A 22,614-nucleotide genomic window follows, 5' to 3' on the forward strand; every position below is an offset into this window, starting at 1 on the left:
GATATTAACTTGCATGATGAGACCACTATAAAATGCATTGATGATCAAATGAGAAAAGCTTGGAAGAATTTCAAGTACAAGTTACATGGATATTTCAAAGAAATTGGAGGAGAAGAAGATGTTGAAATGGCAAAGAGGAAACAACATCCTGATTTGAAGGATGATCGCCAACAAGATTAAGAGATGTTGTGTGATCATTGGTTTTCCAACGAATTTAAGGTAATTACTTATTTTCTTAAAATTACAATTTTATTTGTGTTAATAACTTTTCTCATTCTCTTTTTTAGGAAAGGTCGTTGAAGAATACTGCTAATCGTTCAAACAGAAAGTGGGAGTCTAGAAATGGATCAGTTTCAACACCGGGACATCACATTAGAAGGGGAATGGTGTTAGCTTCTTCCACTGTCCAAATCGAGACTTGGCGTCTAAAACATTATGATGAGAAAAAAAGAATATGGACTGGACTAGATTTAGCAAAAATATATGTAAGTATAAATTTTAATTTTTAATTTTGTAACTTGTTTATAATTATCATTACTAATTAGAAAATAAAATGAGTATATAGGATAAAATGATGGCATTAAGGGCCCAACACACTCCAGAAGAAATGTCTGATAAAGACATTATGGAGCGTATTCTTGGACGCTCTTCTACACACTTGAAAGGTTGGGGGCGATCTTTTTCAAGTACAACTTCTACTTCCCAACGCAATCCAACTGAGTCAAATAAGCCAACATATGATGAGCTAGACCAACGCCTTGATGAAGCAAACAACCAACTTGATTCTACAAATGACCAACTAAGTATTGTTGTAGAAATACTAAGGAAAAATAATATGATGCCACCGCCTCCGTCAGATCAATGTTCTGATGCAAATGTCGGAAATTCTCCCGTCCCTTCAATGCTAGAGGAACAAGATGATTCTTAGTTTTTTTTTATGTTTTTAATTCAAAACTTTAAAGATAAATTATTATGGATATTTTATCTTTTATGTTTGTTTGTTTGAACATTTTATAATATATGTTTATTTAATTTTATAAAAGTTGTTTGTTTTTTAATTAATTAAATTAATTTATCATCTATAAATAATTAATTTTAAATATTTTCGAAAATAATAATTCAATACTACCTACCAATAAATTATATTATTGCCTATACATATTTAAGTGTAGGTAAATGTGAGAACTTAATACCTACCAATAAATTAAATTATTGCCTACACATATTTAAGTGTAGATAAATGTCCGACCCTGATACACTGCCACGTGGCCCAATAAGCTACTGTTACGTACCACATCATCTGCCACGTCACCTGCCACGGTGGAAGACACGTCATTTTCCATGTCAGCTTTCCTGATACATAATTGCCACGTGGAGTGCCACATCACTTGCCACGTATAATGCCACGTCAAACACTAGGTCAATGACGCAGACTCATTTTTGTGGGGCCCACACAATTTTTACCTACCGATATACTAATCGTAGGTAATAATACCTTTCTCGACTAACTATTACCTACCAATAGGTTATTGGTCAAAATTGGTAGGTAAAGGGATTTACCTATCCATGCACAATTTTTCCCCACAAATAAAATTGGTAGGTAAATGTCGAATTTCTTGTAGTGCCAATCTCTATTTTGGGTCTTTGTATTTCGGGGTTGTTGTTGCTTCTGATGCCGTTACTAGGCAGCATAGGAGCACAAAACCCAAAATGGGTAATGTAATTCTCCCCATTACAATATACATATAGGGAGATGATTTTATATTCTTACACAAATATCATTTTCTCGAGAAGCAAATGTTAGAGATTAAATTATTATACTCAATGGAAATGGTAAGACCAAAGATACAACTCTATGCAAAAGGTGACAATAGACAAGATGATAGATAAATAAGTGTTACAACTCTGTTACAAAAATCCAAGTAAATAGAGAATAAAAGAAGAGAAGATAAAAGCAATAGTAGAAATAAGAAATAACAAGAACAATAAGCAAAACTCTCTCACTCACACAACCAAAGTGAAGAGCATTGGGGATCACTAACTTGAACAAGGTTTACAACCTTTGTCCACAAGCATATTTTCCCCTATCTCAAGCACTAATTGTAACGCCCTGGATAGCCAAGATTGTTACACTGTGTGTTTTAAAGGTGCAAGACTTGCTAATCAAGTCATTTAATTCAAAACGTGTTACTGAAACTATAGTTGAACTAGGGTTAAAAGATTTTGGTCTCAAAATTTGCATTTCTTATAATTAAACATTTTCTTTTTACATGGGATCCCAAAAATAATAAGTTAAAGACTGTTTACAAAAGATTCAGGATCTAAATGCAGAAACTGGCCATACTAAGGCAAAACATACAATTAAGCATATCCCGTCCTGTTCCACTCCTCAGCCGTGGCGGCCGAACAGCTGACTATGTACATTCAGCCCCGCTGCTCTCCATCTCAGAATTGGTCCAACTTGCCTTTGCCTTTGCCTTTACCTGCACCACGAAGCACCCGTGAGCCAAGGCTCAGCAAGAAAACACAATAACGGAGCACAGTCATTCAACAAATAATTAGATAAACTCATATCGCATAAGCATGTACTCAACAGTTTAAGCATTCATGATAATCACGTATTCATCATACCAATTACATCATTTCATTTCAACAATCAATCCACATATGATAACTAGGGTTAATTCCCATAGGCCGCACCCTCCATTATCCCATTGACTCTAGTCCGCTTAAACCGAGCTCAGTGAATAATAAGCTGTCCTCGGCTACTAGTGGCCGAGCCGCGCCCTGTGCGCAAGTATAATTTACGGCACCCTTAGGTCGTTTATCACATGTCCCATGGCGTAATACCATCTATGACATTATACAGATATCGGGAGCACTTAGTCCCATCACAAACACATAACCGGGTGCAATTTTCTTACCTTTAGATTTGCTAGCTTTGTTCGATTAATCCTCAAGCACGATCCCTCTTGAGCCCTAGCGCACACCTAGTCACAACTATAGATCAAAATCATCACCAAACCTTAAGTCCAAAACCTAGCCTCGGGACCAATCCTGAGCCCTCGGGAAGCTCTAATTCCACCAAACGGGGTGGTGGAATCAAACCCCGAACCCCCTGGCGAAAACCCTTGAAAATAACCCAAAAACCCTTTTTCTGGAAACAGGGTAGCGCTATAGCGCTCTTTGGAGGGCGCTACAGCGCTACAAACAGAACCAAAAACACCTCAGAACACTTGGCCTAGCGCTACAGCGCCCAAAGGCTAGTGCTGTAGCGCTAGTCACAGAACAGCACCCCTGCAATTTTTCCCTCCTTCGATTTTCCTGAGCCAAACCTTACCAAAACTTTTCCAAACTTCAACCAAACTTAAAAACAAGCTTATCAACATCCTCCACTCATCCCAAGCATCCAAAATAACATAACCCAATCACATGCATCCCTAAACATAGAATTCACCATGGCTGGACCCAAAACTCAAAAACTCAATAGAACCACAGAAATCACAAAGCTTAAGCTTGAGTTCCTTACCTCTGATGGATGAGCTTAGCCTAGGTTGTGTCCCACTCTTGCTTAGCCTTCTCCTCCTCAAATATTCAGCCTCAACTCCCTAGAATTCCCATAGAATTTTTTTTAGAAAAAACCAGCTCAACATCAATACTAGAAATTGAAAACTACCTTGAATCTTACCTCAAATGAATGGATTGCCCTTGCTAAATCCTTGCCAGTTCTTCAGGCCAGACCAAGAACCTGAACCTCAAGCTTCTACTCTGACTCTCCCTAAATTCCTGCCCCAAAAGACCTCAAGAACTGATGGAGAAAAACCTAAACCGAGAGAGGGAAAAAATAGATTTCCTATTTCTCCTTTTCCTTCTTTTCTTTCCTTCAGAATTCCAGCCCCTTCTATAAATTCCACTAAGTATAAAACCTTAATAATACATATCCTTTATAAGCCAAATGACCACAATACCCTCCCATAATTTCCTAAGCCTTTTAATCCACCTAGGGGCATTTTGGTCATTTCACCCAATTCCCGCTAATTCCTCGCGTGTCTCTATTATTTACCACTTACTTCCTGACACCTAACTAATCACCAATTATATTCCTCAATATCAAAATTGACCCCAATATACTCTCCAAATTCCCAGAAATACCCCCAGGCTCGCCCCGAGCCGGGTATAAATCCCCGCCGTGACTTTTTCGCTAAACTGCTCACTAGGATCGTCTCGAGTCACAGGTTACAAATATATCAACATAATAATGTTGTCTCATCAATTTATCACATATATATACAATTATGCCCTCAACGGGCCAAAATTACAATTATGCCCTTCTAACCTAATCAGGGCCTACATGCATACTAATACACATAGTCATGCATCATAGTTATTCAAATAATCATATATCATACGTTTAATCATTAAATCACATATAATCCAATTATGCTCTCTCGGTGCCCTAATCAAGGCCCTTAAGCCTTATTAGTGAATTTGGGTCGTTACACTAATGGATTATCTCAATATTGGAAATAGCTCTCTGGAATAATCAAGCATTTTGGTGTATTTTATAGCCAAGTGGATAGAAATAGAATTGTCTTACAAGTGAGCATTAGGCTCCTATTTATAGAGTTTGAGATACCCTTTGAATTTCAAATTACACCAATCCCCATGGTTGTTACCAATGTTTAATTGGATGTTTATGGAATTAAAATGGAGATTTGAGAGTTACTTGGGATGTTAGAACCGTTCAAATTGGAAAAAAACTGAAAAGTGAAATTGGCTGCCTGTAACACCCTACTACCCAAGGACTGTTACGTTGTGCATTTTAAACAGTGCTAAACTCGCTAATTGAGTCATTTGGCCATAATCGTGTAACTAAGTGTGATTAATGGTTTAGGGTTAAAAATTTTGGTCAAAGATACAACGTTTCACTAAAACGTTTATTGTATACATTGGGATCCCAAAATATATTTTAAATGTTAATTACAATAAAAGATTTACAACCAACCGATCTAAGCGGAAAAATAGGGTTTAACCCTAGTTCCTCTTCAAACCCTTGGTCGTGGTGGTCGAGCAGCCGCATATGTACACATTGTCACCTAATCTCTCCAACTCAAGGATGGTCTAGCTTTTTTTGCCTTTACCTGCACCACATAGCACCCGTGACCCGAGGCTCAGCAAGAAACTCAACATGCTCATAAACAGGTAATAACATGTCACTAAATCATAATAAGCATGCCTAGCAGTAATAACCATATTCATGCATGCAAATCCAAATAAATGATTATGGGGCCCTGCGCCTTGAGTAGATGACTGTTGAGTCTAATCTGGGGATCTGCTCCCTTAATAGATGACTAATGAGTCTGTCTCTGGGGATCTGCTCCCTGAATAGATGACTAATACGTCTATCTCTGGGTAGGTGACTAATGAGTCACTCTCTGGGTAGGTGACTAATGAGTCATTCTCTAGGTAGGTTACTAATGAATCACACTCTGGATAGGTGACTAATGAGTCACACTCTGGGGCTCTGCACCCTAAGCCATGTGACGCTTTAGTCACCTGATTCTTTTGTCCCTGACTCTAAGTAACTAGCCTTTAGACTAGACAAGCACTTTAGTTTTCTTCAACCTTAGGGTCGGTCAAGCATTTAATGCTCATGTTGATTAGATCTAATCATTTCGGCTCTCTAACACTGCTCTTGACTCGTAGGTCAATTCCATACGACCAACGCTCAGTACTATTATCGATCATGACTAATAAGTCAAGACTTCACGACCAGTACTAACACCAACGCCGTTTCTGACTAATGAGTCAATGCCACTCACAAGTAAGCAATGAAACTAGGCAATGAAACTAGGCATATATCATATGTCAAATATCCAAATATAGGGCATTCAACATGCTTGCTCAACAATCACCAACATAATTATGATCAGGCACATTTACAGAGACTCGAGCTCTGACCAATTCCATATTCAATATTCATGTCATACCCTAATCACATGTATCGCATGCATCACATACTGGGTACAGTTTTCTTACCTTTGGTCCAAGCACATGTTACCAATAAATGACCCTTAAGCACGATCTTGTTTCCAAGCCCCTAGCGATAACCTAGTCACAACTATAATATAAAACCCCATAAAAATGAGTAAATAAATACTTTTGGACCAAATCCTAGCCTCCAGGACGTCGAATTCTACTCAACTGGGTAGTAGGATCGATCCCAGGCCCTTAGAGTTAAGTTCCCACGATAAAAACCAAATCTGGGCAAAAATGCACAGGCCGGTCGCGACTTGGCCTTGAGGGTCGCGACTTACCCCCAAGATAGAGAGCCTCTGCCTGGGCTTCAGGGTGCGGGCCACGACTGGGCCCCTCTTGGGTCGAGGCACGCCCCCCAAGCAGAGCCTTCCTGGCTCCTGGTTCATCCAGGTTGTGACTTGCTAGAACAAGGTCACGACTTGACCACGAAACCATCCATTTCCTATAGTTTTTCTCATTTAGAATCCTCCAAAAACCTATCCAAATACATTCAAATCCCAAAATCAAAGTTCCCAAACATCCTAATTTCCCAAAACCATGAAAAACCAAGTCTCAATCCGTCCAAAAACTCATCAAACGTAAAATCTAGTCAAAGCTTAATAAACTCGAAAACATAAAACTTAAAACTTGGATTACCTTTGATTGAGTCGTTTCCCAACTAAATCCTTCAACTAATAAGCTTCTAATCTTCCCTAGAATCGCTATGCCTCAATCCTTGCTTGAATCCGAGTCCTAAAACTCGAGTTTCCTTCGAAAATATGATTGGGTGTCGAAAAGGGAACGAGAGGGAGAGAGAACGTTCTTTTATAATTCTAACAGGTTACTTCGAGCTTAAGTAACCTCAAGCAAATCCTAATGCTCGGGGTCCCAAAAATGCCCCCGAGGTCAAATAGTCAAAATTCCCAGAATTTCCCCTTGATCTCACTAACTCCCAATTTATCATCAAATATTTATTCCCATTACCCAATATCCCGGTAATGTGCTAAATACCCAAAATACCCCTTGACTCACTCCGAGTCAAATATGAGTCTCGTTGTGACTTTCCTACTAGCTTGCTCCCTAGGATCGTCTTGTGTCGAGTAACCCAAACATAACCATATAATAATGTAGTACCACACACATACCACATATATGCCAAATATACCCATAATGAGCCAAATTATGAAAATTGCCCAATTAAACAGAAATGAGCCCACATGCATATTTAATACACATAAACATGCATATCAAGTCATATTATAATATTATTCACATAATCACATGATGATACACATAAATATCATATAGTCACATAATTCTATAATTTTCCATCCTGGCCCCCTAATCAAGGCCCTAAGCCTTATTAGGAAATTTGGGACATTACACTGCCAGCACCACTGGCCGCGGCCACTAGCCTCTTGTTGGGAAAACTTATACAAGATCTTGTTTATTTTCATGTAAATCTAATATTAAACAAATTAATATAAGAAAACCTAGGACATTCTTCTATAAATGAATTTAAACATAAATAATTATAAGAACACTTACATTATACGTTGCAGAATGTATTAGTCCTTCCTTCAGTTTCTCTAACCCTTGAATCTTTTTTGTCGCTGGGTATCACCAAGAAACTGAACAGATCTTCAAATTTCTTCACAGCCTTCCAAAGTATCCTTAGAATCACCTAGACTAGAGTGGGTAATTCTCAACACATGAGATAGATACAAAGCAAAGAAGAATATAAGATAATTTAGAGGCTTAGAAAATGACTTTTGTTGTAGAGAGAGTTTAAAACCCTAAAGCATCAAAAATAGATCTCCGGATCATCTGTCAGATTGTCTTTCAAAAAGCTGATTTCAACTCTCACTTAACATTCCTTTTATAGGCTCAATTAGGTCACTTATTTAATGAAAAAATTAATAAAATAATAGGTAATATCAACCACTAGGTCGAAATTCTCATGGGCTTTAGGGCCGTGAAATTTCCCATTTAATTATAAGCCCATTGGACTTAAAATCAAGGCCTGTATTATTTTCTATTGGTTAATTAATTAAATAATTATTTAAATCATTTAACACATTAATTATTTATAATTTGAACCTTGATTTAAACTTATTTATTAATTTAGACACAAATTTGTCTTAATTAATAAATCTACCCTAAAATCTACTTTCTTCTCTAAATTGTATAACTCTGTGAAACTATCCAAAATTGACATGGTCAACTTAATTAAATCAATTAATTGAGACTATCTAGATGATTTTATCCAATATACAGTGGGGACCATGGGCCTATGAAATCAAGCTCCAACAAGTTATCATAAATTTAACAAATAAATTTGCTAACTTATTAATTCCTCGTGACTCCACTAAAGACTCAGAATTGCACTCTTGAATTCATAGAACACTCTATAACAAATATATATAAGTTATTAATTATCCATTGTTACAACCATAATTTTCACTTAATCCTCTATAGACAGTCTACAATGAGATGAGACTAAAATACCGTTTTACCCTTCATTGTCTTTTATCCTTAAAACACTTAGTTCCTTGTAAATGATATTTCAGTAAACTAATATTAATTACTGAAATGAGATCTCTATCATTTAACACCTTGAACCAAACTAAAAGGAAACCATCGTTTTACTTCTTCATCAAAAGCTATAGATGTTCATATCTATGATTAACACTCCCACTCAATTATACTACTGAGTTCCCAAAATGTAAGTATGGGCTAGTTTGTAGGGTAAGCTGGTAACGAACAAGTCAAGGAACTTAAATAATACAATCAGTTAGAATACTAACTACTCGGAATTGAGATTGAACTGACCTATGGTCAAATATATGATATGACTAGAATAGATAATAACGGTATGTTTACTTATCCTATCTACTATCAATATCAATCCAATCCGATGTAACAAATACATCTGATCTTATCTACTTTGCTAATGTTCTGGAAAGAACATAACACTACAATGTGTAAGTAGATTATATCATAGATTGACAAGTCAGTGTAAATCCCGTGCACTGACTAATCTTAGGACTAACTTATTTTGAACATATAATCATATTTATATTCTACTGTGATTACGTCACTATAAATATGATTAGTTATATGCTCGGGATTTAATAGAAGTTTATAATTAACAAATAATCATGAAAATAAAACACGTGAGCAAAGTGATTGACCAAGTCAAAAATTGATTTCTATTATTTTGTTGATAATAAAATTAGATTACAAAGAAATCGAGTTTAATTAGGGCATAAAACCCCAATACCTCTATCCCCCAGGTTGCGGGCAGTGATAATCAGTGGTCGTGACCACAGGCAATTTTCAGCTTTTCCAAAACGTCTCAAACCCTTTCCCACATGAATTTGTAACCTCCATACGCCTAATGAGAGTTAAAAACATGTCTCCAACAATCATATTTCATAATGGCTTTGTGAAATCTAAACTCAAATGTGTAACACACAATCTACATATTATTGGGTAATATTTGGGAGTTACAAATTTGTAATTGATTTTGTAATTCCAAAATATGTCACATTTGGGTACACACATGTGTCCATTTTTGTGACTCTCAATAATATGTTACAAGGTGTGACAAATCACATTTTATCACATTATTTAATCTAACATTATATCATTTAAAATAATATAACATTCCCCTACTTAAATTAAATAATCACTTTTTGTAACACTTATTTAATCAATCAAACATTATATTAAAGTATAATATTCCCTCACTTGATTAAATAATTGCTCTCTATAGAAACATTTGCATTAGTGCATAAAGTAAAACGTCTTTCGTCTTAAATTTTACCTTAGTGTAATTATCACAAAGTTTGTTGAAATTTTGGTTGTCGAAGCATTAAACTACTATTCCTTGATAACAAACCGGTGATAACACACACACCTTTGCTATGTTCACTTGAGACCTCAATGTCTCGCTTTTGCACTGTTAATGGCCATGTGCACATTCCATTTATAGACTTTTCTTGAGAATGACTCCCAATTCTCATGGGGGCAGCACCACCCCTATGCCTATATAGGTAGAACTCTCACAATATTTTGTTACCCTAGAATACTAGTCTTTTAAGATCGAGTTCTGTTAAAAAACCTTTCAATTTTAACCCTCGTTTCGGTAACACACTAGTACTCATATCTCAGATGAGACAAAATTTGAGTACTACTACTATTCACTTGATTGACTTATTATTATTACCTATTTAACCTAATACTAGTTTGGTTACTAGCATTAATATAGGTTACCATCAACCGCGAATCTCTTTAGGGAGTCTAAGTCTCATCCCTTGAGAAGTATAAATGATCCCATTTGAGTCATTTCTTTTCTCATGTATGCATACTTAAACACTCTCATTATTTTATTCAAATCTTGTTGCTTGATATAATTTGATTAAAATAGTGAATTGGACCATAGTCAACACCCCCACTATTTATACTTCAATATCAAAGATAAACATTTTTCTTGAATATTAATTCTAGAAAACCTCTTTGTTTCTAAAATTCTCCTTTATGCATTTAAATTGATTCATTCTTGAATCAAAATATTACAAACAATAACTTTAGACACCAAGCATGTATAGATTTATCTATTCTATACACATATAGCCAAAGTGATTTAGAATGTTGAATTCCAAATCACCTATTTGATGGGATGACCAAATTAATCAATTATTATCAACAAAATCAATTAATTAACTTTGGGGCATCACCCCTGCATTTCTCCTATAGTGATAATAAAATATCACTTTAAAATAGAAATCTCTTCATTTCTATTAAGTCCTTTATCCTCCAAGATAAATCCAGACTTATAATTCTCAAAGTTCATCATGAGTCCTCAAGCCACATGATAAGCTCACAATAGATCAAAATAAACAAAACCTCAATGTTAGTTTATTTTGACTCATTTACTTGCAAAAGCAAGACACACTTCTTTGAAAGTAACTTTCACTTGGATGCTTTCTTTTATATATTTCACAAAATAAAGTATGTGAACACAAATGTCATGTGAAAATTTCTCAAACAAATAATCACTAATTTTCACTTTTAGCTGTCTAAATAATCTCAAAATCACTTAAACAACATCAATTTTACATCCATTGATTTTCTCATCAAAATCAAGTTGAAGATTTCAATTTCTTAAACATTTTAAATTAAAGAAAATAACCTCTCATTGATTTATTTAAACACTTTAATTTCTTATGTTTTAGTTTAAAATTATCTTCTCATTGAGATTAATTTAAACATATCACCATCTTTAACCAAAATGAATAAAGTTCTCTTTAATATATTCACTAAATGTGTAAAGATTCAAAATTGCTTCACCAATTTTGTAATGTCTCCTCATTGAGACATTGAATATTTAAGAATTATTGTCACTAAATAATTCTCAAATATATTTCATTTGACCACACTCCAGACTCCAAGTTTATTGAGTCAATATGTCATCCCACAATTTTTGAATCCACCTTGATCCATTTTTCTTGCAATAGCAAGACACAACCATTAAAATATGTAACCCCCTTAGGTTCATCTTTTCTTATCTCATAAAATGAGATCCTCATCTTTTAAATAAGAAAAATTGAAATTCTCAAATAATTCTTTTATTCACAAATCACATACTAACAATAATATATGACAAAACCTATTAACACCTCACAAATATTTGCATGATTATATTTCAATATAATTTCACATAATTGTCAACACATATGACTTATATCATACTAACATGGCTCTTTATTAATATGTAAACATAAATTACAAATATCATACACACATGATTTCACATTTCTATTGATTCACAAAATCAATATATTTATACATGTCATATAAAACTCATAAAATGGTCATTCTAATAATTTCCCATTATCACAAAATAAGACAATTATATAACATGATAGCTAAAGGTTACAACCAAATTGAAGAGCATCGGGGATCACCAACTTGAACAAGATTTACAACTTTTGTCCAAAAGTTTATTCCCACTATCTCAAGCACTAAGGGATTCTCTCAATATTGGAAATAACTCTCTGGAATAATCAAGCATTTTGGTGTACTTCTAGCCAAGTGCTCTAGTGGATAGAAATAGAGTTGTCTTACAAGTGAGCATTAGACTCCTATTTATAGAGTTTGAGATACCCTTTGAATTTCAAATTCTACCAACACCCATGACTGTTACCAATGTTTAATTGGATGTTTATGGAATTAAAATGAAGATTTGAGGGTTACTTGAGATGTTAGAACCGTTCAAATTGGAAAAAACTGAAAAGAGAAATTGGCTGTCAGCATCACTGGCCGCGGCCGCTGGTCTCTGTCCCCCAGCCCACGGCCAGTGATAATCAGTGGCCGCAGCCACATGCAATTTTCAGCAACAAATTTTTTCAATTTTTCCAAAATGTCCAAACCCTTTCCCACATGATTTTGTAACATTCATACACCTAATGAGAGTTAAAAATATGTCTTCAACAACCATATTTCATAATGACTTTGTGAAATCCAAACTCAAATGTGTAACACACAATCTACACATTATTGGGTAATATTTGCGAGTTACAAATTTGTAACTGATTTTGTAACTCCAAAATATGTTACATTTTGACACACACACATACGTCCAATTTTGTGATTCTTAATAATATGTTACAAGGTGTGACAAATCACATTTTGTCACATTATTTAATTTAACATTATATTATTTAAAATAATATAACAACAAACAGAAAATAAGCGCTAAAAACAAGAGCTTACCATAATTGGAAATGACATGACCAACACTACTGCTCCCTCTCCCTTCATCGTCTCTAGAATTGTCACTATCACGACCCAATTCCCTGAAAAGTCCGATGACCTCGTTGTCAGTCTCCAACGCGGCATCGTTGGTCCAAGAGCTGGGCTTGGAGAGTGGAAGAAATCGCCATTGTTGTGCTGTGTGAGGAAGACGAGAGAAAACAGGAGAGAAAGAGAAATGAAAAAATGATTTAAATTTTTTTTAAAAGCAACAAAATTTTGTTTTCAAAATTTCATACATTTTAATTAAAATGTTATAAAATAAAAAGAAAAATAGAGTTACCGAACACGTTTTCCGAATTTGTTTTCATATTTTTAATTAATTAATAAGAAAATTGATTAAAAAATATTTAACGAACAAACCCTAATATTTTCTTATTAATTTACAGCTTGTGTGTATATTTAGTTTGTAATATTTATTTTTTCTTTGAAAAAAAATAACTGTCAGGTGGAGGTACTCACAATCCCAGGCCTTCGACACATTGATTAATTAGTTTGTATCTCTTTTAGCCATAGAAACTCTATAAATATAGATAATACTTATTTATATAATAGTTTTTTTTGTTTGAAATGATATAATATATTTTTTTGAGTATGTTGGAAAATTGATTCTTGATATTTTTGATAATTTTATTCCTAATAATATTTCAATTTTAATTTAGTCCACCACTAATCTTGGACAATGCTTGAAACTAATAACAAAAGAGTCATTACAGACATGATGAATATCATTCAAAATAAAATAATGTGATTAAAAACCTTATTGCCATTAATTGCATCACAAATTTTATGACAGTCTGATTCAACACATACATGTAAAAAAAAAAAAAAAAGCTCAAACACATATTTTTGAAAAAACAGAACAAATCCTTATAATTTTTCTTTTTTTCAAAATTTTGGGGAGGTCCCTACCTACACGTTTGCATAGCAAAATTCCAACAATTTCAGCAAGAAAAGGATCGAAGCAAGCAACAATCAGAATAGCTAAAGATAAGTTCTACTTTAATTCTCGAAAAAGAAAAAAAGAAGAAGAAGAAGAAGATAAGACTACCCTTGTATTAAAATATAATCTACGTACTTTTTCAGAATTCCATAAAAAAAGGAAAATAAGGCTAGTGGATAATTCAACTCGTGAACTTTCATCAAGAGAAAGAATCTATAATTTTAATATTCGTAGTTACTAACTAGAGAGTTTTCCACGTGATAATGCACTTGTTAAATTTAATTGTTGAATGAAGGAAACGACATTTCGTTTGAGAATGACGTTGATTGTTATGTAATTCTTAAGAAAACGACGTGTCGTTTTTGGTAGTCTTACAAGAACTTTCGAACTTCCATCTTCCACCACCCGGTGATTATAGCCTTACCGGGCCACACGTGATGGACACGTGGCACCTACTTAATTTCCAATCCACTTTTTTACCTCACATCGCCGCCTTTCCTGCTCTTCACAGGAAAAAAAAAAAAAATTAGATAGAGAAATTCCGTCTTCGCACCCAGACAGTTACGATATTTTCTCTTCACTTTTCTTACAAATTTTCTCGAGAACCAAACGGAATTTAATGGAGTCCACGCCCGTTAACTGGGAAGCACTCGATGCCTTAGTCATCGATTTTGCTAAATCTGAGAACCTAATCGAAGACTCGTCTCCGTCTTCTTCTTCGTCGCCGTCCTCCGTACATTATTCGCCCTCTTCGCCTTCGTCTTCATCTCCGTCTCTTTCTTCCTCCTCTTATCATTCTAGAGTAATCATTCGCCAGATCAGGCGGTTGTTGGAGACTGGTGAGGTTGATACCGCTATCGATCTCCTTCGAGCACACGCACCTTTCATTCTCGATGATCACAGGCTTCTCTTCCGATTACATAAGCAGGTAATCAGTCTAGTGTAATTTCTGTTTTGATGCCGAGAAATTTCGAGAAATTATGAAAAGCTGTAGTTTTTTTATATCACTCTGCAATGCTTTAATTACTAAATTCTATAGGAATTTTGTTTTTTTATCTCAATTACCATATTATCGTAATTATCCAATTCCGTTTTCAATTCGTTGATTTATTTCAAATTGAGGTTAGCACTTAATCTATATTATTATAGGTCTAGCTCTTTTGTTATTTCATATTTTGACTCTTGTTGTTTTGATTGATTCAAATAAATGATTTCCGCTTATTGTTTGTGAAGAAATTTATTGAGCTATTGAGAAGAGGAACTGTGGAGGATCGTGATTCTGCAATTAATTGCTTGAGGACCTCTCTTGCTCCTTGTGCTCTTGATGCCTACCCGGTAGTTTCCGTTTCTCCTTTGGTTTTGTTACCTTATTACAATTGAGTTTAAATAATGTGTGTCCCTACCGCCAGTTTTTACAATTAGCGGCATTGCTGGGTGAAGATTGCATAAAAATTAGAATAAAAATCAAGGAATGAGTTTACAAAACCTTGACTTGCTTGACTGTTTTTAACCTTTAAGACAAGCTCATTTCATAATGCCTATGGACCCTGCTTTTGTTTTATCGTTTAAGCAGACTCGCTTTTTTCCTTTTTTTTTTGGCAAAAGACAAGTTGTGTTAGATGAACTTGATTGGTCCTTTTATTCAGTTGTGGATCCTGACATATTTCTGTATCTGCATTTTAAGGAAGCATATGAGGAATTCAAGCATGTGCTTCTTGCCTTCATTTATGACAAAGATGACCAGACTTCTCCAGTGGCAAATGAGGTGGGGATGTTAATGTAATATATATTTTAGACAGCGATGGTTCTTTGAGTTTTCCTTAATTAGTATTGTATTTTACCATACTCATAGTTTCCACTTGCACCAGTACCAGTAGGTAACTAGGCTTTTTTAAGTGTTTCTTTTATGTTCATATATATATGGAAAAAAAAGATTTCTCTATTAGTTGCTTAATTTAGAAATGTACTCTACTTTCAGTGGTCTGAAAGGAGGAGATTTGACATTGCCGGACTATTGTCAACTGTATTAAGAGCTCATTTACATGCTTATGATCCACTTTTTTCAATGACATTAAGATATTTGATAAGGTTAGCCTACTTTCACTAAATTGAATTTATGTTCTTGTGCGTTTATACTTTATTTGTTAACTTGCCAAGTTTGATGATATTATATTGAATTTTTTCCTTTCTTCCCTTTTACATCCATGCAGCATACATAAAGGATTTTGCTTTCGCCAAGGAATATTTTCACCCATATCAGATCTTACTGAGAGGTTGCTCCTTGAGGACCGTGACCCTCCTGCAACACCCCAAGAGAGCTCATATGAAGCCCCCCCATTTGATGAGGTGATTTATTCAGAATACTGCTTGATCTCTGAACTTTGGTATCAGAGGTGGCAGGATAATAACTTCATATCATAAAGACTCAATACATGCTTTTGCTTATTTTTGTCATTTCTGTATTGATCACTAGGGATTAAGTTTCTACTCGTTCGGGCATGGCCATCTCTCTTATGCATTTTACTTTTGTATGATTGCTTTTGAAACCAGGTGGACATTCAAGCTCTTGCGCATGCTGTGGAACTTACAAGACAAGGAGCAGTTGATAGCTTGAGATTTGCAAAGGGTGACTTATTCCAGGCATTTCAGGTTATTGAATACTAAACAATGTACCCTTAATTGTTAGTTTTACTGCTTTCAGAAAGTTCTCTTATCCTTTCTTATTGGTTACTGGTACTATGAGGCGTGATTTGAATTAAAGCCAACATCAAATAGTAGTATTCCTTTACCCTCTTCCCTAGTTGTCTTCTTCTTCTTCTTCCCCACAAGAAAGAAAATTATTTCCAGCATTGGTTTGTCTTCACAATAAGAGGTGTCCTTCTTCTGAGTGGAACTTATTCATAAACCAAATTTTGTGCACATAGCTTATCACTCCCTAAATTCCTGATTTTGATTTTTTATAGTTGGCATAGTAGTTTGTGTTAACCTGTGCCTATAGTTGGCTGGAATATTCTGATCTTGAATATCTCTTTAACCTTATCATCATGTTGCAGAATGAATTATGTCGGATGAAATTGGATGTCTCAATGCTTGATGAGCTTGTACATGAATATTGTGTTTATCGGGGCATTGTGGATTCTGTTCATGCAACCCCTTCTGGTGAGTAAAGCTTTTTTCTTACACTTAGTTATTGATCATTAATTTTTTTAACTTTCTCAGCATCGTCAATCTTATGAAATTCTGATAATTTTTCATTGAACTATCTTTGATGCCTTCTGTATCAGGAAATCACCCTGTTTCCAAACAGTTGAAAGTTGATCAACCGGTGCTTGCTCTTCGTTCATCAAGAGAATTAACTGGTGAAGTGGATTGTAGTGCCAGTAAAAATTCTGAGGATGATTCTTCCATTATTGATGAACAGATGGATGTTTCACCTGAAAAGAATGTCGAAGCAACTAGCATGCAAGGAATTGATGTTGAAGTACGATATGCTTGTGAACCAACCTCCTTTCATGAAGACTGTAGCACCAGTGGATCTCATCAACCTCAAAATTTAAGGATTCAGCAAAGAAGCAGAATCAGTGCTGGAGAAAGAAGTAAACGTAAGCGGTGGAGGGGAAGACATGATAATGACTGTCATACTCCGAGCACATCTTTAGATGAATCTAATAAGCAAGAACATAGGACAAGTAATACATATGTCTCCCGGGAACAACAGGTAATTGTTTGGCTGTTTATGAGGGTGTGAAGTAGCTTTAGCTATTATATGTCAATTGTTGCATGTCAATTTATTGTTTCTTACTGCTGATGGTTTTATTGAACGAAATATTTTGGGCAGAGTTTGGAAAGACATTCCCTGTTAGATATAAACAACAGGGAGGATAAATATGAGATTGTTCATGGGGTGAAGGAATTAGCTAGTAAAGGAATGGCTGCAGAGGTTGTCGAAGAAGTTAATGCTATAGATCTAGACTTCTTTGTGCAAAATCCTACTTTGCTATTCCAGCTTAAGCAGGTATGGTGATTTTATATTGCTAATGGTTTCATTTAAGTGACCGTAAATAATTTGATCAATAATACCTTACTGTTTTTTTTTTCCAATTTAGGTTGAATTCCTGAAGTTGGTGAGTTCTGGAGATTATTCTAGTGCTCTGAGGGTGGCGTGCTCCCACTTAGGTCCTTTGGCTTCTAGTGATCCAACTTTACTGAAACCTCTGAAGGAGACTCTGTTGGCACTGCTCCAGCCTAATGAAGATGCACTCGGAAAAGGCTTGCCTTTACATGCTCTTGCAAGTTCACTCCAGGCATGTTATAGCTTTCTGATAGACTTTGGGTTCTGGATGCTTTGTTCTTTATCTCTAGTATTTCCTGCCCATTAGAAGTCTTCCTTGAGAATTCTTTTTCTTTTACCTTTATTTGTTTAATATCTAAACTTCCAATAATCTTTTGTGGATTGTGTTCTTACAAGGCATTTGCCTTCCCTTTTTCCATAGTTCAATGATATTATTAAACATATTCATATTGACAGGTTGCAATTGGTAAAAGGCTTGGAATAGAAGAACCACAGCTAATGAAAATAATTAGAACTACCCTTCACTCACATAGTGAGTGGTTTAAACTTCAAATGTGCAAAGATCGCTTCGAAAATCTTTTACAAATTGATTCCTTGAAAGAAGCTAATCCTTCTTTGCTTACGACTATTGCTACATCAAAGTTGGCTACAGACAGATCTTCGATTGGATCACCCCAGGTTACTCAGTCTTCAAGTAGTAGGATGTCAGAAGATGGTAGCAGTCCTACTCAAGTGTCCTCTAGAGATGTTGTATGTGATGAAAATGCAATTTTAAAAGTTATGGTAAGTTTTTCATATCTTAGTAGCTTGAACTCGAGTTGTTTCTTCAAACATTTTCACACTTTCTTTAGAATGTGGTTTTAGAGCTTCTTTGATAATATTATTCTTTATGCTCTAATGGGTTTTATTGGACTTTTGAACTGTAGAAGAAGTAACCTTATTTAATTTATAACCTAATTGATTATGATAAACTGTTGTGGAGTTTTCTTTTAAGCCCAACTTTGATGATAACTTGCGGTAATCATAGGTCCTATAATAAGAAAGAAAGAACAGAAATATATAGGTTTACACGCACAAAATATTGATTTTCAAAAGAGGTTAAGCTAAAGTAAATTATTATGTTTGGATCGATGCAGGAATTTCTGGCACTGCCAAGGGCTGATGCTATCCATCTTCTTGCTCAGTACAATGGGAATGCCGAGACAGTAATTCAGCAAATTTTTGCATAGCTTGAATTCTACCACTGGAAATATCCCCAACGGTGTGGTTTGTATATTTAGTAGTCATTACAATCTCTCTCTCTCTCCCTCTCTCGGGTTTGATATTTATTTGTTGATTCAATTTATGCCTTGCACTTAACCCTATAGTATTGTATAGAGCCTGGTTGAAAGGGTAAGCATGGCAGATACGGTACACTAGTACAGTAGAATCAGCTGATACCTGCATTGTAATTTGTACAATATCAGAAGCATGGCAGATACAGTACACTAGTACAGTAGAATCAGCTGATACTTGTATTGTAATTTGTACAATGTCATAAGGTTTTTCCTCGCCCATATATCAAATCAATGGAAGAAAAAAAATTGTTTTATTTGTTCAATAGGTTTTTGCTTCTGGGTTGTTTCATTTGTCAGCTTGTAGTCGATTAATAAAGAGGTACGCACTTCTCTTACCCAAGGAATTTCACTGAAAAGACACAGTTGGCCAACTGTTTATTAATTTTCTTTAATATACATAGTTTTACAAACAATACATGCAGTTACAGAGGGAGATAATTATTTGAAAAAGTGTTATTATTTGGTTCCAAACCAAGATTGCACAAATGAATTTAGAACAGTTTTCAAAGTCAACAAGAGTAGATTTAAACCACGACCCTATTTCTGCTGGGCATTGGACTCCCGGCGTTTCTTTTCTTCGGAAAGTAACTTAGCAAACCTGCAGGAATTAACAATAGACAGGTAATTATAAAATTAAATTCTATAAAAACAGAAACAATATCACAGCTATATATATATTTATATAAAGATATTCTGTTTAGTGATCATATTTTGTGTGTGTTTAATCAAAAGAAAGGTCCATAACCTTTTCAGGGCTTCCTCGTTGGTACCACCATTCTGAATAGGTTCATAGATACCGGTATCCACATTGAGGCGTGAAACTGGCTTTTTCAGCAGATTTTGACCCACTTCCACTAATTTATTCAAGTTCTCTTCGGTTGCTACATCCACGGAGGCTGCGTCCCCTTTTAGTGTGTCATCCTACACGTAAATATTGACTCATTTACAAGTACAAAACACATGTTCAATCCAAATCCAAATCTTCATACTTCATATATTTATATATATATATATATATAATAATTTAGTTACACGCAAGTATTTGTAGGGTCTTTATAACTCGTTGCTTAGCAATTAATCTTCTTTCACAAAAGGAAATTTTATATATATACAATACAACATTTATAGGTTAGCTTCCGGGGTATGTATTTATTTCTCATTTCAAGTATATATAGGAAAATAAACATATATATTTATATATCTTTAGCAATGTCAAAGCATGGTTTGAAACATTATGACATGGGCAAGTATCAAAATCCTTAAAACACACTAGAAGAATTGTGGTGTGGTTTCTTGCAACACAAGTTAAGTTATTTTTTTAAAGTATATAAAAGACTAGTCATAGTTACCAAAAAAAAAAAGCCTTCTGTTAATAGAATTAGATTATTGTCACAAAAATTATTAATAATTATGTTGTTAGAACATAGAATAAGTCGAGGTGTCGCATAAATTATTAAAACTCAGACATATGGTTACCACATGGAAGATATATAAATTCCGTTGCTAAACTGCAAGTTTATCTCTTGAATATTTCTATAATAAGTTTTTTCCTTTAAATTCATTTGAAGGACCAAAAATAATAGAAAGAAAAGCTATTGAAACTTACATCAATACGTAGGTAGCTATCTTCAGACCGAAAGGCTTGAAAAACCACAGAATTATGGTAATGAATCATATCAGCACTGGCTTCACTGTAAAAATCTAATATAGGAGTAGATCCATTGTTAAATATCCATGATATGATGCCCCACTTAGAAGCCATTTTAGCATCGTATTTTTGTTCACTCCTTTTTGAACCCGTTCCTATTGACACCACAAGAAAACGATTGTAATCCATAGGCTTATCCGGGTTAAAATCTGGATTTTTCCTAATAATTTGTCTGGAGACTTCACTGATTGCCACCAAAGCCTAGGAAAAGATCGAAGAGGAAAGAATGATTCATCACATCACAAATATTAACACCCACATATATAATATTTTTCAATTATTGTAATAAAATTATCAAGATTAATGGGGTTCTTATATAAATATACATACCGGATTATTAACAGCTATGCCCCCATCTATGAGGTTAAACTGTTCAGTAGTTCCAGATTCATTATCTTTGTTTGTAAAAAGGTGAGCAGGCAAGAAGGTTGGTGCAGCCGAAGTACCTATGCAAATGTCTGAAAGTGGAGCATCCAAGACTCTTGAGGTTGTTATCTATATTACCATATATGTATTAATTTTCAGTTAATAATATATTTAATAAAAAACATATATATATATATATATATAATTAAGCACCTGGTAAGAAGAAAATATAACAGGTTGGAGTTTGTTGATGTCGAAAGTAGGAATAACTACATTGGTCAAAGCCTGATGCAACTTCACTCCACCTAAATTCTTTGATATCAGGTTGTGAAGATACTTTCCATCGTACTTGGGTCCTGCTAATGCTTTCACCAGATTAACAGTATCGGCAAATATTCCCCTATTATACGTACACAACCAAATCAAAAAGTCATTATACTATATATATACATATATAAAATGCACCAAACATGTTGTATAATTAAAATTAATTAGACGACCTAGTTTGAGGGAAGATTTTTGGACTGTGGTCAAGGTAAAATGGGACAACATCTTTGGCAGCAAACAAAGGTCTGTTGTTGGCGTTTGGTGCTGATAACATGCCTGTTATAAGGCCACCTGTGCTAGTTCCCGCTATTACGTCGAAGTAATCAGCTAGTCTTGCATCTTTATTATCATCCACCAACTACAGATATTTATATATATATATATATAACCACATAATAATTTATGAGTTTAATTATATAATTGTGACAAATATATTTGTGTATATATATATATATATACCTGAAGCTGAGATTCAAGGTGAGAAAGAATAACTCCAGGGATGATTCCTCTGATGCCTCCTCCATCTATGCTGAGAATTGTTATGATATTTCCATATTTTGGAGGTAACTTTTGAATTTTTGTGGTTATGCTTGCCATGAGATTTTATGGGGAACTTAATAAGAATAATAACAATTTCTTCAAGTTATTATAAGGCTAGGCCTCAAAAGAAAGGTTGGACCAATATTTAAGGAGAGATATAAATGTTTATTATAGTGTATCTTGAAGAGAAGTGTTCAAGTTAGCTTATTAATTAATAACGGTAGCTTTGGAATGATAAGTTGATGACAAACGAAAAATGATGTAGTATATATATAAAACGTTATATATATACATGCACGCATATATATATATATATATAAATAAATATATACGATATGTGCGTGTTTCTAACCTGTTAGAAAAACGAAAGTCAAATAAAATAAATTATCTATCTGATCAAGAAAAATGGAAACATTAATTTTGAATTGACTTTGTTCTATAATTTACCTAACTGATGAGGGTATCACACTTTGCTCAGTCAAAA

At 34.5% G+C, this 22,614-nt stretch overlaps 2 protein-coding genes across 2 annotated transcripts; one reads left to right on the forward strand and one right to left on the reverse strand.

Moving 5' to 3' along the window:
• Positions 1-14,284: 14,284 nt before the first annotated feature.
• On the forward strand, positions 14,285-19,452 carry LOC133810612 (uncharacterized). The gene is made up of 12 exons (XM_062246071.1): positions 14,285-14,708; positions 15,014-15,115; positions 15,465-15,545; positions 15,759-15,868; positions 15,991-16,126; positions 16,331-16,429; positions 16,834-16,939; positions 17,065-17,498; positions 17,619-17,795; positions 17,887-18,084; positions 18,309-18,635; positions 18,989-19,452. The coding sequence occupies exons 1-12, from the start codon at positions 14,400-14,402 to the stop codon at positions 19,079-19,081; spliced, it is 2,172 nt and encodes a 723-aa protein (XP_062102055.1). The 5' UTR covers positions 14,285-14,399; the 3' UTR covers positions 19,082-19,452.
• Positions 19,453-19,533: 81 nt separating this feature from the next.
• On the reverse strand, positions 19,534-22,237 carry LOC133810628 (patatin-like protein 3). The gene is made up of 7 exons (XM_062246072.1): positions 22,050-22,237; positions 21,764-21,948; positions 21,477-21,663; positions 21,228-21,392; positions 20,796-21,098; positions 19,935-20,110; positions 19,534-19,787 (listed from the first exon to the last, which is right to left on the reverse strand). Exons 1-7 carry the CDS (start codon positions 22,185-22,187, stop codon positions 19,727-19,729), a joined length of 1,215 nt encoding a protein of 404 aa, XP_062102056.1. The 5' UTR covers positions 22,188-22,237; the 3' UTR covers positions 19,534-19,726.
• Positions 22,238-22,614: the final 377 nt, after the last annotated feature.

This window comes from Humulus lupulus, chromosome 1, assembly GCF_963169125.1.
Source record: "Humulus lupulus chromosome 1, drHumLupu1.1, whole genome shotgun sequence".
NCBI classification, from domain to species: domain Eukaryota; kingdom Viridiplantae; phylum Streptophyta; class Magnoliopsida; order Rosales; family Cannabaceae; genus Humulus; species Humulus lupulus.